This window comes from Musa acuminata, chromosome BXJ2-7 (genome assembly GCF_036884655.1).
Source record: "Musa acuminata AAA Group cultivar baxijiao chromosome BXJ2-7, Cavendish_Baxijiao_AAA, whole genome shotgun sequence".
NCBI classification, from domain to species: domain Eukaryota; kingdom Viridiplantae; phylum Streptophyta; class Magnoliopsida; order Zingiberales; family Musaceae; genus Musa; species Musa acuminata.
The window spans coordinates 31,963,362-31,977,395 of record NC_088344.1 but is presented as its reverse complement, the minus strand read 5'-3'; the positions used below and the strand labels follow the sequence as shown (position 1 = coordinate 31,977,395).

Genomic DNA, 14,034 nt, shown 5'->3' with positions numbered 1-14,034 from the left:
ATATTCAAATTTTTCTTAAAATTTCATATCATTTGGAACAATTCTTGTATGTGATGTACTATTTTTAAATTTTCTCCAAAAATAGTGCATCACATATTATATATCTATTTAGATCAAAATCTCTCTATATATTATGGTTGCATTTAGAAGCTCAAATGTTAAAAAATATTAAATGGATGCATTATATTTTGATAGAAATTAAAAAAAGAAAATAAAAAATGAAATACTATTTAAAATTTAAAATTTTCACAAAAATATCAAAATTTTCTTTAAAATGAAAAATAATGACATATGCACATCCATGTTGTATTTAATGCAATTTAAAAATTTAGATAATTTTGAATAGTGCTACTAAGTGACACACTATTATTTAAATTTTTTCCAAAAATATTACATCGCATATTAGAAATTTTTTTATAGATTAAATTTTCTCCATATATTGTGGCCATATTTAGAAATTCAAATATCAAAAAAATATTACATTGATGCATTATATTTTGATAGAAATTAAAAAAGGAGAAAATAAAAAATACTATTCCGATTCTAAAAAATTCATAACAAGAATAAAAATTCTTTAAAATGGAAAAAAGCAATGACATATGTCTAGCTCTATCATTTTCAAAGCTTTTCTAAAAGTTTCATGTCATTTTGAATAGTATTTCTATAATATGCATTGTTTGTATTTTTTTAAAACATAATACATCGCATTTTAAAAAATATTTTTGGACCTATTTAGAAGCTCAAATGTCAAGAAATATTATATTGATATATTATATTTTTGTAAAAATAAAAAAATAAGGAGAAAAATTATAAAATGATATATTGTTTAAATGCTGGAAAATTCATAAAAATATCAAAAAATATCTCTAAAATAGAAAAACAGTGATGTATGTCCAACTGTGCCATATTAAAAAATTCTAATCATTTTTAATAGTCCTTCTAATCAATATATTATTTTTTATTTTATCCAAAAATAAGGTATTGAGTATTAGGAAAAAAATTTATGGACAATTTTTTTTCATATATTGTGGACCTGTTATATGGACGCATTATATTATGATATAATTTAAATATAAGGAGAAATAAGAAAATGAAAGACTATTCAGTTGAAAAATTGATTAAAAAATACTCAAAATTATAAAATTTGATATAGAAGTGCACTGTTTAAATTTATTTAATAAACAATGTTCAAAATCTTGATAGTAAAAACCCATAACCCTCCCTTCACATTGATCAGAACGGTAAACATCAAATGTTCACAATGTTCATATGACCTAGCTTCAAAATATTATAGAAATGAGGTAGAAGCGCTGTCGCAAACGATGAAACCCTAGAAGCCAACAAGCTGGAACCATTGTAGTTGAGAATATGGAACTCGACACAAAAATAAAATGCTAGAACCCTAGAAGTCTCATTATAGTGGCGACAGAATACAATGGAATAGTGTCGACACAAGAACTCAACGTACCTTGGTAACTGCCGAAAACCCTAAACCTTTCGATGTAGGAACTCAACGCTACGTAATGACTACAGAATAGGTGAAAGTCGAAGACATCGATAGAATATGAAAAGGTCAAAGATACAATGTTGTACACCACCGATGACATCGATTGGTAAATGTGAATCGATTCAAGTAAAACTTTTTTTTCGATTAACCCTATGTGAACCCAATCAAAATTTCAAGGATAATATTATTTTTATACAGTTTATGATAATATTATTTTTTATAAAATAGATTCAAAGATAATATTTATTTTTTATTGAATGGAACAGTACCAACACAAGAACTCAACGCAAAAACCGAAAACCCTAAACCCTTGGAAGTGCTATTTAGATTTTATAAAATAGATGTGCTATTTAGATATTTTTTAAAATAAGAATGCTTTAGAAAAAAACTGAAAGTCAAAGGCCTTTTCCAAAAATTCACCATAAATCTCCGCGACTGCACTGAAACGCTCGCGCGCAAGAGGGAGAGAGAGAGAGATGTGCCTGGTGTTGCTGTGCGACGTGGAGCAGCGAGTGCTGCGGAGTTACACGGCCCCAGGAAGCTGCCCCTACTGCGGCGGCAAGGTCGTGGCCACCGACGTGGAGAGCGCCTGCAGCTTCTGCTTCCTCCCCCTCTGCTTCAGGACCAAGCGGAAGTTCATCTGCACCCTCTGCCGCCGTCGCTTGGTCTCCCATCGAGCTTCCTCGACTGCCACCACCTTCTACGCTTGAACATCTCTCTGCATCAGACGTATGAGAAGCCCATGATTATAAGTACACAATTTCTTCTCCTTTTTCATCTCCCGTTGTAGTTTGTCGGTCGTTCCTTCCTTTTGCTTGCCGCTCATTTTTTTAAGCTGAACACAGACGAATTGTTCGACATCCGGAGTGTACATAGATATTCTGCTGTAGATGATGATGATGAATGACATAGGTCATGTTTACTGAGATTTGCACAATAATTTGGAGACTTAATATATATTCTATAATTTCTGTTGTTGGTTGTATATCACAACTTGAGCCTTCGAGTTGGCTCGACAAGTTATTCGACTATGCTTGGTATCAATATTACCAAAATGAAGTCTATATATTTTAGCATTACAAATAAATTTGCTAGGAATCCAACAAATTTAAGTTGTGATGCTAAGGTTCATATGTTCTATGAAGGAGAAGCAAGCAGTAACACATTAGATGTTACCAAGGCACTCATGCAGACGACAGTGGAAGTGATGCATGGCCATCTCAACCGTTGGCGCATATCTTCCGCTGCAGTAAGCTGGCGATTCCAGGCCTCGCTGAACCCCTTCACATAGTACGATGTCTTCTATCTGCACTCCAATTTGGAAGCTTGTGTTGAGGACCTCAATCTGTTCATTCAATTTTAATATGCAACAAGGCTGAGGAAGAAGTGATAACGCACCTGCACTCTCTCACTCTCTTCTAAACTTCTCTCGATGAACACCTTGTCATCCTGGAGCAGTTCATACGAGAGAGCTTAGTAAAGCTGAAATATCGAATGGATCAAACAAGAACAAAGTTGTGATATTCTAGAACCCTAGAAACCATGGTAGACAAATGAAGCACTTAAATATACTGATGCTGAATTTTATCCTTCAGCATTAGTTTTGCCTTATTGATGTTCCAAAACAACCAATATACCAAAATGTTGTTGGGAACAAGATAATGCCTTACAAATTTTTGAATCTCTGAAGAATATTAGGGTAAAAGAAAGGAGCTTGAAGTCCAATACCTGCACTTTCATGAGCTATCTAAACTGAAACTTTTAGTGCAACCATGTTAAACAGAAATTGGAAATATTTCAGCACTTAAATCAATAGGCAAATCTTGTCACATAGAGATCCAGCAATAAATCCATGGTGCAAGTATGGACCGGATGCAGTTATTTTAATGAGTTTGAAAGTCCATTTTAAGATGAAGCTATTGGCCAACAAGAAGAAAATTTTTCACACAGATCTTTCTACCAGTTTAGCTAGGTTATAGCCCCAGTAAGGTCAATGATAAAGTTGCTCCTTTGCAATTTAGGTGACTAAGGATCAAGTCATGTATTGATCTGAGTCAAGGAAATTGTGCCACACTCATCAATCACAATAACTCCAAAATTTTCAGATGACTCATCCTGAATGACCCTTAATTCTGTGACAGATAATGACAGATATGACAAATATGCTCCACAGCAACATGAAAGGCTATCAGAAGTTGGAATTGCACTTTCTAGGATGAACGTTAATGAATTTCTAACGAGCAAAACAAGCATTAAGGTACTCACCACAAGGGACACATCAAGAAAATAATCAAATATCACTTGACATTTGGTTGTGGTCACTGGAACAACTAAGTTAGTGTCCATCCATGGACCATATCTGCATTACATATACCCAATAATCAAATATCACTTGACATAAAAGCACAAGAGCTGCTAAATACCATAATCCTGTGTTTTCTATTCAAAGAAGCTGAATAAGTTCCAACAGACCTGTTGATCATGAAGTTAGGATAAACAAAAGCATATAATGCTTTTGAGCCTAGCCGATCAAATCCATCTTTATCTGTTGGCCCACCTTCACATCTTTGAATGCTCACTTTCTCAAATATCTGCATAGCACAGTTAAGAGCTCAAAAGGAGAGTAACATACAAAATCTTGTTGCTTTTATTTATTTCCTATACAGATTCAGAATAATAAAAGGGACTAAATTAGTAATATAGTTTAAATCAGTTCCATAAAGAGTTGACATAGATGCATGCAAAGCTAAGATTAAATCTGGTTGTACATCGGTATCAGGAAAAGGGAAAAATTAGATGAAACATCAAAGTAGAATAAGTAAAAGCTCTTATAGGAGTTAGATGAATCATGTCCAAAGTTTCATGTGTCTACTTCAGCATGTACAGGTTCAAGAAACAATAAAGAACTACAAAGACTACTACTCCGATTATTACAAATGCCAAGTTTGAGATTGTATTATGAGAACAACAAAGGATATGAAAGATCTAAAAATGAATAGTCATACTTAGGAGTTACCATACAAGGGTTGAATATGAGTCAAGATTAAGACCAGATGCAAGATCTCCATGAGCATAAGGAACATGATATCCACCATCCAAGTAGTTGTCACAGAAAACCTGGATGAATGGCAAAATTGATGAGAAAATAATAGATATATTATGCATGACGTCATCTACTTTTTCTTGTCAATGCTAAAGCCTAGTTACCAACAAATGAAATGCTAACTGCCAATGAAGTTAGGCATTGCTACATCATACCTTCCAATTACATTGGACAGTATATTCACGCCTACAAACATGTTTCAATGAAGAGTCGATCCCATTCGTGCTCAGGATATTTGAAGCACTCCCAAGCCATTCATTTTCCACTGTCTTAGTACAACAATTTTGCTGAGGAACAGGATGCCTGTCGAATCTGATGAGTACAAAAGGTCCCCATGTAGCCACCGCCAATGGTATAAGACCAAATTCCTGCTCCCCAAGAGCAAAGATCCACTTCACCTCTACATCATGGAAAGAACTTATAGAAAAAAATGGAACACATCTGTACAAAACATACATCCTTTTTGAAGTTCTTGATTCCTGTAATTCGAGTAGCCTTCAATAGGGTGCCATCTAGACCATAGGTCCACCCCTAAAGAAATAAGATATTAGAAGAACTAGATGTCATGATACACAAATGATATAAGATGATTCATATTAATCATGTAAATTTATGAGAACACGAGAGTTTGTGCACATGCCTAGATATGTCCTTAAATGTTTTTTAGATATGATTTCACTTCTAGAAACTCACATGATAAGGGCACACAAAGCATGACTTCTGCCCACTTCCAGAGGCAACTAGAGAAGCATGGTGGCGGCACACATTGTGAAAAGCACGAAGAGTTCCATTAGTATCTCGGCAAACAATAAATTCAACATTTCCCAGTCTGTAATTAGAAACAGTGTGCACAAGCAAACAGATCAGTTATGTCATGTACAATTTGAAATTCTGAATTAGTTAAACAAGTTGTCCGTCCTAAAATATGATACTAATTTAGGATTTCAAAAAGAATAAGGTCTGATGTTGCATAGAGAAAGAGCTTTATAACTAAGTACATGACTAAGTCCATTCCTAATTACTGTTAAAGGGGTCTCATGCTTCTTATGATTTCTAGAAAAGTTAACCTTGTGCCCTTACACATGGAACTGTGTTCTATTAGTCAATTTAGGTAATAGATCAATAATGAATCCTACCACATATATAAAGTCTCTACTAACAGAACAACTTAGGGTGCATGTATGTCCAGGTTTCATATTATGTTTTCTCATGATATCTTCAAAATTCAACTGCCAATTTGACACAAAGTCAAATGAATTCAGTTTTATAAGTATGACAAAAAGGCAGACTTTTTCTCTGAGCTACAGAAATTCAGTAACTAAAAATGATGCAGAGATGTGGCAAGGCGTCTTCAGAGCTAGTTTCCAGGACTATATATTACTTTTCAAGAATTCATGGATTCAATCTAAAAGCTATTTTCGAACTAGCACTGGAGTTTAGTTTCCACCACATCCACATTAGCCACAAGAACAAGCACCAAACACAAATTACTTAACTTACCAAAACACAAGCTTGGTTAAAAAGAAAGGTACTACCTTCCTGTGAAGAAATCATGAGGCTGCTCAATCTGTTCAGTGTAACCTACATATCATTAAGTTAAGAAACTCAGCAACTACTGAATACAATCTGCAGATAAAAATTCCAGCTCTTCCGAATCAAAGATTACAGGACGACTATACAATAAGAGAGGAGCCATATTCAATCAATATAAACCCTAACAACGATAAGGAACACACATAACAAAAGTCTTTTTCCAATGATCAGGGCGTATCACACCCTAAATCACCATAAAGATGATCAGATATCATTAACATGGCGACAGATTGTGATAAATTCCTTCCCCTCTTTACGTAGTTATGTTCAATCGAGCAATAGATAAAGAAGGGTGTTTTCTAGATTCAAGGAGGAGGAATTACCGACGGCCTGCCATCCCCGGAAGAAGACGCGGTCGAACTCGAGGGCGAGGAAAGAAGGATCGGTGCACCACGAGCTGGGGGGCGTGATGGCTTCGGCGAGGGGAATATCGGGATTGAACGCCTCGACCATGCGCCGCTGAGCCCGTGAGATCCCGGTCTCCGTGGAAGGAGAAGGCGAAGATCTGCAGGCGACCCTGAGGCCAACGCCACGGGTCGAGGAAGAATAGGAGGGCGAGGAAAGGAAGCGCTCAAGCGCTAGGGTTTTGGCCGACAAAACGGCACCGATCTTTGCCACTACGATGGCCATGGGATGGAATGGAAGGGAAAGAGACGAACGAAGAGGGGGAGCCGAAGAGAGTTTTCAGTTGACCTTCAGTTGAGCTTATAATTAGCCATTCTGCAAAAAATTGCAAATACGTCCCTCGGAAATCTCATATTGATTACTTTCAATCTTTAAATTTAAATTTAATTCTCCATATGAAATTTTAATTGATGTTAATATTGAAAACAAAACTATTAAATTGATCAGTAATATTTCAAATATTTTATATTTTTATATGCCTGTAATCCAAACTAGTTAATGTCGAGATTCTATTCTATGTGATTGATTATCTTGTTGTCACGAACGGTCATCGCATACTCGTAACAACTTCGTTCAACGAATCAGTTTGTCGCTTTTGCATGTTTGTACAGAAACATGATAGTCTGTTTTGCCTTAGTTTTGTTTGTTTATAAAAATACATATTTAAATAGGTTGCAGCGCTACAGTGCGATCGCTCAGGCAAAAAAGCCTCAAAATAGCTCCGTTTTCACGTGCCACAGGCTGTTTTCTATAGCTCGCTGTAGCACCCAAAACGTTAACCATCTCAGCACCCTAGAACCCCTCGAGTGACACAAGGCTGGATGAGGCTTTGATATATTGTCGGGTATTAAAAAATATTCACAAGTTCGCACGTTAACTTGACGGGAACTTGCCTTCGCGCCCGGCACCTAGTGAGCAGTTGTTTGTAGACTTACAACTGTTTGTTTTACCTTCTAAAGTTCTTGTTTTATCTTTCTTCTCTTTTCTTTCTTGCACTCAAGGTGCTTGTTGAATTGCTTATAAAGCTTTCCCTTTCTGCAAGACGTCGGGACTTGTCCACTGTTCGTTCTTCTAACTAATTAACTTTCTCTTTTACAGGTCCTTCGAGACCTGAGTGAGGTTGCAAACTGACTGACCCTTTATGAACACATAACGCAAAAGCACGTCACGACTTAGACAATCCCAACTAAATCCGAAAAGTTGGCGCAAAGGTGCTTCGCAACTTAAGCAACTCTAAGCTAAGTTCGTGACTTGACCGTAAATGTGTTTCACGACTTAAGTAATTCCAACTAAGTCCGTAACATTGTGTTATATAGACACATCAAAAGGATCAACACATTTTATGCATATAAATAATGAATCACATTAATTTTAGAATTTATACCTTAAAAAGATGGTATGAATTTTCATTTACTAGAGATTGAGGACTCAAACATCTTCATCCAATGATTTGAATTTTCATGTTCATACATTATAAAACTCATATGGATAGTAAAAATTCAGCCCTATATAAAATGTACCCGGCACACAGTCAACTTGTTCAACTTCATATGATCATTTTGAAACCAAGTACACATTGCAAAGATGAAAGCTAAGTAGCAGAGACTCCAACAACAGGAATGAGGCTCTCTGCTGCCCTGCTACAGTTCATTCTTCATATAACTAACAGAAGCATGAGTAGGCAACGTGATTCCTCTTGGAGACATAAGGCGAGAAGAAATTGGAAGCTGTAGGAGAGGAGCTAGGAACTTGGGATGGGACGAGGATTTGGGTCCGACCCAAAGTGATTCTCTTGCCAGCTACATTTCCATAGAATAAACCAGATATCGCAGGCACAAAGACATCGCTTTTAGAACAGATTTGGAAGTCGAGAGCTCTCTGCAGCTCGGCACCTCCAGACTGGAGGAAGTGACCTTTCTTCTCTGCAGGTATCAGATCATCCTGCAACAAAACGAAAGCAGAATGGAAATCTTTAGATCTAAGTTTTAGCTCAACTAATGAACTTTGAGCCGGAGGCAGAATGCACAGTATATGCTTCTGAGGAACCAAAGATGCAGATTTCATGATCAAATTACAAAATATCAAGATTATGTATCATCAAAATGGTGAGTGTCCTAGAATTAATCACAATCAAAAGACAAGCAACAAGAGGCTAAACTAAACCTTCCCTTAACAAATTTGTACTTTTTGACTGTTTCCGCAAACATAATATCTGAGACACATGAAAAATTATATGTAAACCAAATTTTTGCCTATCAAAATAGTTAACTGTAAATGTCAAGGATGATGCACTGATGGTTAAGCTTGAAAGCACACAGAATTTCTGAGTCATAACTAAATGTTCATGCACTAATGATCACGGCACATACTGGTGCAATCGTAACCTATGTATCAACCATAAATGCGATACCACAAACATAAAGTTCTTGGAAACATTGAGTTAAGCAATCAGTGGAACTTACCTTAGTATAAGTTTTCGGAAAGACCTCCTTCAATGGGTTTAGACTTTCATGCCACCAGGTCTCAGTTAGGTAAATCGTGTTATCTGCATTAAACCCGACTTTTCTTAAGAAATCTCTGATCTCCACTGCAGTGTAACAAGGTTTTCTTCCATTGCTTTTCTCTCTGCAGCTCTTTTTCTCTAGCACATCAACCCTTATGTCGACTGCAATAAACTGGCTTCCTGTATTGCGACTAAGAGTTTTCAGTCTCTCAACCATCCGGTCAACCACTTCCAAAATTTCCTGTTTCATTACAAGGCTTCCAAACATAGCTAAGCAAGCAGTTGAATCCAAGTCGGTATTAGGCTTTCCTGATGCTTTCAAATTGATTGAAGGGAAGAAGGTTGCAAGTCTCAGGTAACTTTTTGTTTGGAAGACTGGTTGAATATTGTTCTTAATGAAGTCCTCTGATACCCTATTGGGGACTCTGATGACAGCTGGATTTTCAGTAGTTACTTCAGCAGGAAGCTCTCTGACAACTTCTATAACTCCAGTCAAGCTTGCAGTGAAATTATCGGCATCATACATATCCTCAAAATTCCTGTAAGCATTTGGAGTGTTTTAATTGCAGAAGAAAATTGAAGATCTATGAAAAAGCAACAAACAAAAGGAAAAACAAGATCTGAACTACCTCAATGTTTCGGAGGAAAAAATGCTGTCATATGCATCTTAGAGATGCTCTCTCTCCATCTCTCTCTCTCTCTATATATATATACATGTATATACATATATATATATACATACATATATACATACATATATACACATACATATATACATACATATATACACATACATATATACATACATATATACACATACATACATACATATATATATATACATATATATATATATATATATACATATATATATATATATATATATATATATATATATATATATATAAGCCTAGCATTTGGTATCAATGGTTGAAGCATATGAAACAAAATACCACAGTAACTCATTAATCCTGGTTTTCTCTTTCACACTAGAGCACACACTGATCATTTCTCTGATCAATTTTAACTATATATTTTTAAGATCTGAAGACAATGCAAAGCGTTTTCATTTTACTACATTTTGCTGTTTCTGGTGTTTTCCTAAAAGAGGGAGAAAATTCAAAATCATAATCATAATGCTGAAATTTTAGTTATGATCAAAGTTACAATGACAAAGAAAACTGGTAAATTAACACTAGAACAAAATCCAGAGAAGCTGGCAGAGTATGATAAAAATTGGAAATTTACCTTCTTTGACCAACCTCATTTCCTCTGATGTCAGGAATCACTAAAATGGCACCTAAATACCTTGCGATTACCACAGCATCTGTGACCTGAATGATGAAATTGATTGCAGATAATAAAAAAAAAAGACTTCTCAGTGCATGTGGTTCAGTTTTACATTCTATTTGAACAAAAAAAAAGAGAAACATATAAATAAGAAAACAAATTTTATCTAGGACGAATACATTACAAAAGAAAATAAAAGAAAAGAAGGGTACAATACTATACAGCCATAGATCAGTGTTAAGGCATGTTCTAGTCAAGACAAATGAAGTGTTGCAGAACCCAAAAATAGTACAAGTTAGATAACATAAAAAATAAAAATAAAAAGCTACTTCATAAATTTCAGCCTGAGTAGCTGTGTGGGAGAATATTTCAACAGAGCAACAACTTGATGATAAAATTAACTTGTAAAAGTGACTATTTCAATAGATTAGCTTTGTCAACCACAGACACACATTATAAAAGTACTCCATTTATAAGCATTTGTTAAAGCATTCACTGTTTACAATCATTAAAATGAGAGGAAATCATGACCATGAAAATCAAAGTGCGGTTTTCATACCTGTGAAATATGGTGCTCAGGACCACCCGTCAAAGAGAATGTAATGAAACCTTTTGACTGCTCTATCTCTTCTAAACATGCAAATCCAGGTGGGAAATGATAGACCAAAATCCAAGTTCCAAAATCAATAAAGAGGAGTAGAGTTCCAACTGGAATAGCATAATAAATCCCAACACATTATATTACTTACTTGGAACTGGTTTGGCCCAACAAGGTTTAAGCTCTGGGCTGCTCTCCGTAGAGACTTGGGTAACAGACTTCTCTTCTGCCTTTAATGCATCAAATTGTACAACTGATGTTTCTTGAATACTCACCTAAAGGTATGCAACAAAAGAAAAAGAAAGAACGAACTAAAAGATGAAAGAAATACTTTATACAGCAAACATTAATGCATTAATTGTCTAAAGCATGGAGACAATGGGGCACCTAGAATGAACACTCAGATTTTGTAACTAACTAACTATTAGGAAGGAAAGAAGATAAATAAAAGTGAACAGTAAGGACCTGAGGCAAAGAATTTACTAACAATAATATCTGCAGTCGTCGCATATAGGCAAAATTGCCCAAAAGTAGATCATTCAAATAATTATTTTGAGGGTTTTCTAGCTCTATAGAGCAGTGTAAAGTGTTAGCCAGCACAACACCCAGGAGCTAACTGGGTGGCACATAGATGGATGGGCCTTTGGGGTGGTATATAAGATTGATTCGCTGCCTTATTCCACAGTAGTGTTATGTGGGCACTTATGGGGACTTTTGGTTACGGTAGACCATCTTAGATCCTTTATTGCATGACTATTCAAAGCTTACAAAGTTTATATTTATAATTTGTTTTGTTTATCAAGTGTTTGCTGAAATATATGCGATTCCAAGTTAAACACTTTTTCTAACTTGTCTTCTTTATTGCAAATCGTTAAGGGACCATAAGAGGTTTTACGGAGGCTGACGCTTTGCAGATGGATACACAAGAGTATTGCACGACTGAGGCAAAACCAACTAAGCCCGAGATAGAGTTAAGTTTTGTCGTCGATATTTTATGACAAAGAGAAGATTAAGTTCTTATTTTTCTTTTGCTCCTCATTTAAAAACTAATGTAAATATTTAAATTTACTGTCCATGAATGCCAAGAAACATATGAACCAGATGAGGGAAAAGAAGGGAGGAAAACACTACTGTGAACTACACGGGCATACAAAAGAAGTTCAATTCATCCAGATTTGAGATAGCAATTGTCTTTAAATGTTTATTTTAATATGAATACATGACTGGAAAGACCTTTCCAGATTGTGCCTGTTCAACATAGTCACGGAACGCTAACATCAAATGCAAGGCTCAGCAAAGGCATGCATATCTTCGTAACTGCACATCTACATTCTTGAGAAATAAGAGGTTAATGGTATACATGTACTTTTCCCACTAACAACTACTGATTTGACACTGACCAATTCATTTCAAAGCTAGTGTAGTGCAACTAAAATTTCCATGTTTGCCTGCTTAACTGCGATGAACAAGTGAGCAGTCGATCTTGTCCACATAATGACAATATCAGTTAAAAGTTTAGAGTTGGATTCTATAGAGGATCAAACAAAAGAGAAACAATCAAGATCGCTACGTCATCACATTTAATGCTGATCATGTGGCTTTTTTTCCTCGAAATTAAAGATCAAGAACAACGAAATAGAGCAATAGATACTCTTGCCTAATAAGTAATATCAGCATCCTCAATGACGTTAATCCGATCAGTAAAAAGATCCTAGTAATACACATTATCGTAAATTCTCTGTAATCAGAAATAAGAACATGTACCCAAATTTAAAAAGCAAAAGAAAAAAAATTAGAAGATGCAAATGTCCTAATATACTGTTCATGCATGCCGAAAAAAAGATTGACCAGATCAGGTAAAAATCACAGGAATAACGGATCCAGTTCATCCAGTTATGGAGTAGCAAGTTTGGGTCACAGTGATAAAAATGCCTAATTTTAGTGCACCCGCATGCATCCGGTAACCAATCTGCATCACTCGAAAGACTACACCTTTACACAAGATCTTCCCGATCCGGCAACTAAACATCATATATACATCATAGGAAAAAGAGGGACACATGCATTGATCACCTCGATGGAATCGAAGTGGTCCCTCTTGATCATGTTGCCGAGCATGGCGAACATGGAGATGGTGAGAAATCCGGCGACCACCTGCCTGGGATCCACCGCCATTGCGGGCGCCAAGCTCCTCCAAGCACACACAAATAGAGAAAGCAAGAGGGAGCAGCTACAGCAACTACAAGGGGCTTGAGATCTGCTCAGAGAGAAAGCAAGAGTGATAGAGAGAGAGGGGAAGGAAGGCGGTTTCGTCGCTTCTGCTCAGATCCGGCCAAGGGCGGGCAGATCGAGCTAAGAAAAGCAGCAGCAGCAGCTCGAGTGAGCGGGCGACGAGAGTCGCCGAGGGAAGCGTTTTGTGAGCCCCCTATGCCTGCCGACACTTAAGCAGTTCGAGCGAGCGAAACTAACGCATACTTCCGCTACAAGTGCTCTCATTATTTAATATATATATATATATATATATATAGTATTTCCTCACTCATATAATGTAATAATAATTTCTTAGTGTGGTTTCTGAGCAAGTCAAAGGTGATCAGAGCAAACCGGAGATTAAGGAGTTCAAAGTAATAGGCGAGAAGCTTAGTAGTGGATACTTTTTCTTTATTGCTTGTTTTGTGGATGTGAGATGGTGATTGGTTGAAGGAAGCGGACTGCTGAACTCACGCAGTGACTGGTGATGCAATGGGAAAAGAGAAGCGGATGCGAGGGGGGGGGGGGGGGGGGGGGGCGGTTTAGGTGAGAGGGGGTTTCGAGCTACCCAAAGAAGGATGAAGACACGTCCACAACTTCCTCTGTCAAATTGTTGGGGCCCATAAAGAACATAAAAATGACGCTTTGGTGTGTGGGTGGGTGAAACCTCCGTGATTCTCTCCACACTTTAAGCCGACTTGGGAGGGTGTCAAAGGAATTGCCCGCCGCGACGATCGGGTGACACGTCCCTAATTGGGACACGAACCGGATCACCCGGGTCGCGT

General features: G+C 36.6%; 3 protein-coding genes across 7 annotated transcripts; 1 reads left to right on the top strand and 2 right to left on the bottom strand.

The window, feature by feature from the left end:
• The first annotated feature begins 1,983 nt into the window (after positions 1-1,983).
• Positions 1,984-2,224, top strand: LOC135617600 (uncharacterized). The gene has a single exon (XM_065117994.1). It carries the CDS (start codon positions 1,984-1,986, stop codon positions 2,215-2,217), a length of 234 nt encoding a protein of 77 aa, XP_064974066.1. The 3' UTR covers positions 2,218-2,224.
• Positions 2,225-2,274: 50 nt separating this feature from the next.
• On the bottom strand, positions 2,275-6,894 carry LOC135617599 (choline monooxygenase, chloroplastic-like). Of its 4 annotated transcripts, none has more exons than XM_065117989.1 (11): positions 6,527-6,894; positions 6,146-6,191; positions 5,304-5,439; positions 5,067-5,141; positions 4,766-4,978; positions 4,529-4,624; positions 3,980-4,098; positions 3,773-3,866; positions 2,906-2,956; positions 2,684-2,813; positions 2,275-2,391 (listed from the first exon to the last, which is right to left on the bottom strand). In XM_065117989.1, the coding sequence occupies exons 1-11, from the start codon at positions 6,831-6,833 to the stop codon at positions 2,330-2,332; spliced, it is 1,329 nt and encodes a 442-aa protein (XP_064974061.1). In that variant the 5' UTR covers positions 6,834-6,894; the 3' UTR covers positions 2,275-2,329. The 4 variants fall into 4 exon arrangements, with proteins under 4 accessions (XP_064974061.1, XP_064974063.1, XP_064974065.1 ...); XM_065117991.1 differs by having other exon boundaries at positions 2,315-2,388; XM_065117993.1 differs by having other exon boundaries at positions 2,323-2,342.
• A 1,162-nt stretch (positions 6,895-8,056) lies between these two features.
• On the bottom strand, positions 8,057-13,473 carry LOC135617598 (protein MANNAN SYNTHESIS-RELATED 1-like). Of its 2 annotated transcripts, none has more exons than XM_065117987.1 (6): positions 13,073-13,473; positions 11,151-11,274; positions 10,961-11,031; positions 10,360-10,445; positions 9,071-9,650; positions 8,057-8,549 (listed from the first exon to the last, which is right to left on the bottom strand). In XM_065117987.1, exons 1-6 carry the CDS (start codon positions 13,172-13,174, stop codon positions 8,271-8,273), a joined length of 1,242 nt encoding a protein of 413 aa, XP_064974059.1. In that variant the 5' UTR covers positions 13,175-13,473; the 3' UTR covers positions 8,057-8,270. The 2 variants fall into 2 exon arrangements, with proteins under 2 accessions (XP_064974059.1, XP_064974060.1); XM_065117988.1 differs by having other exon boundaries at positions 10,961-11,028.
• Between the last annotated feature and the right edge of the window lie 561 nt (positions 13,474-14,034).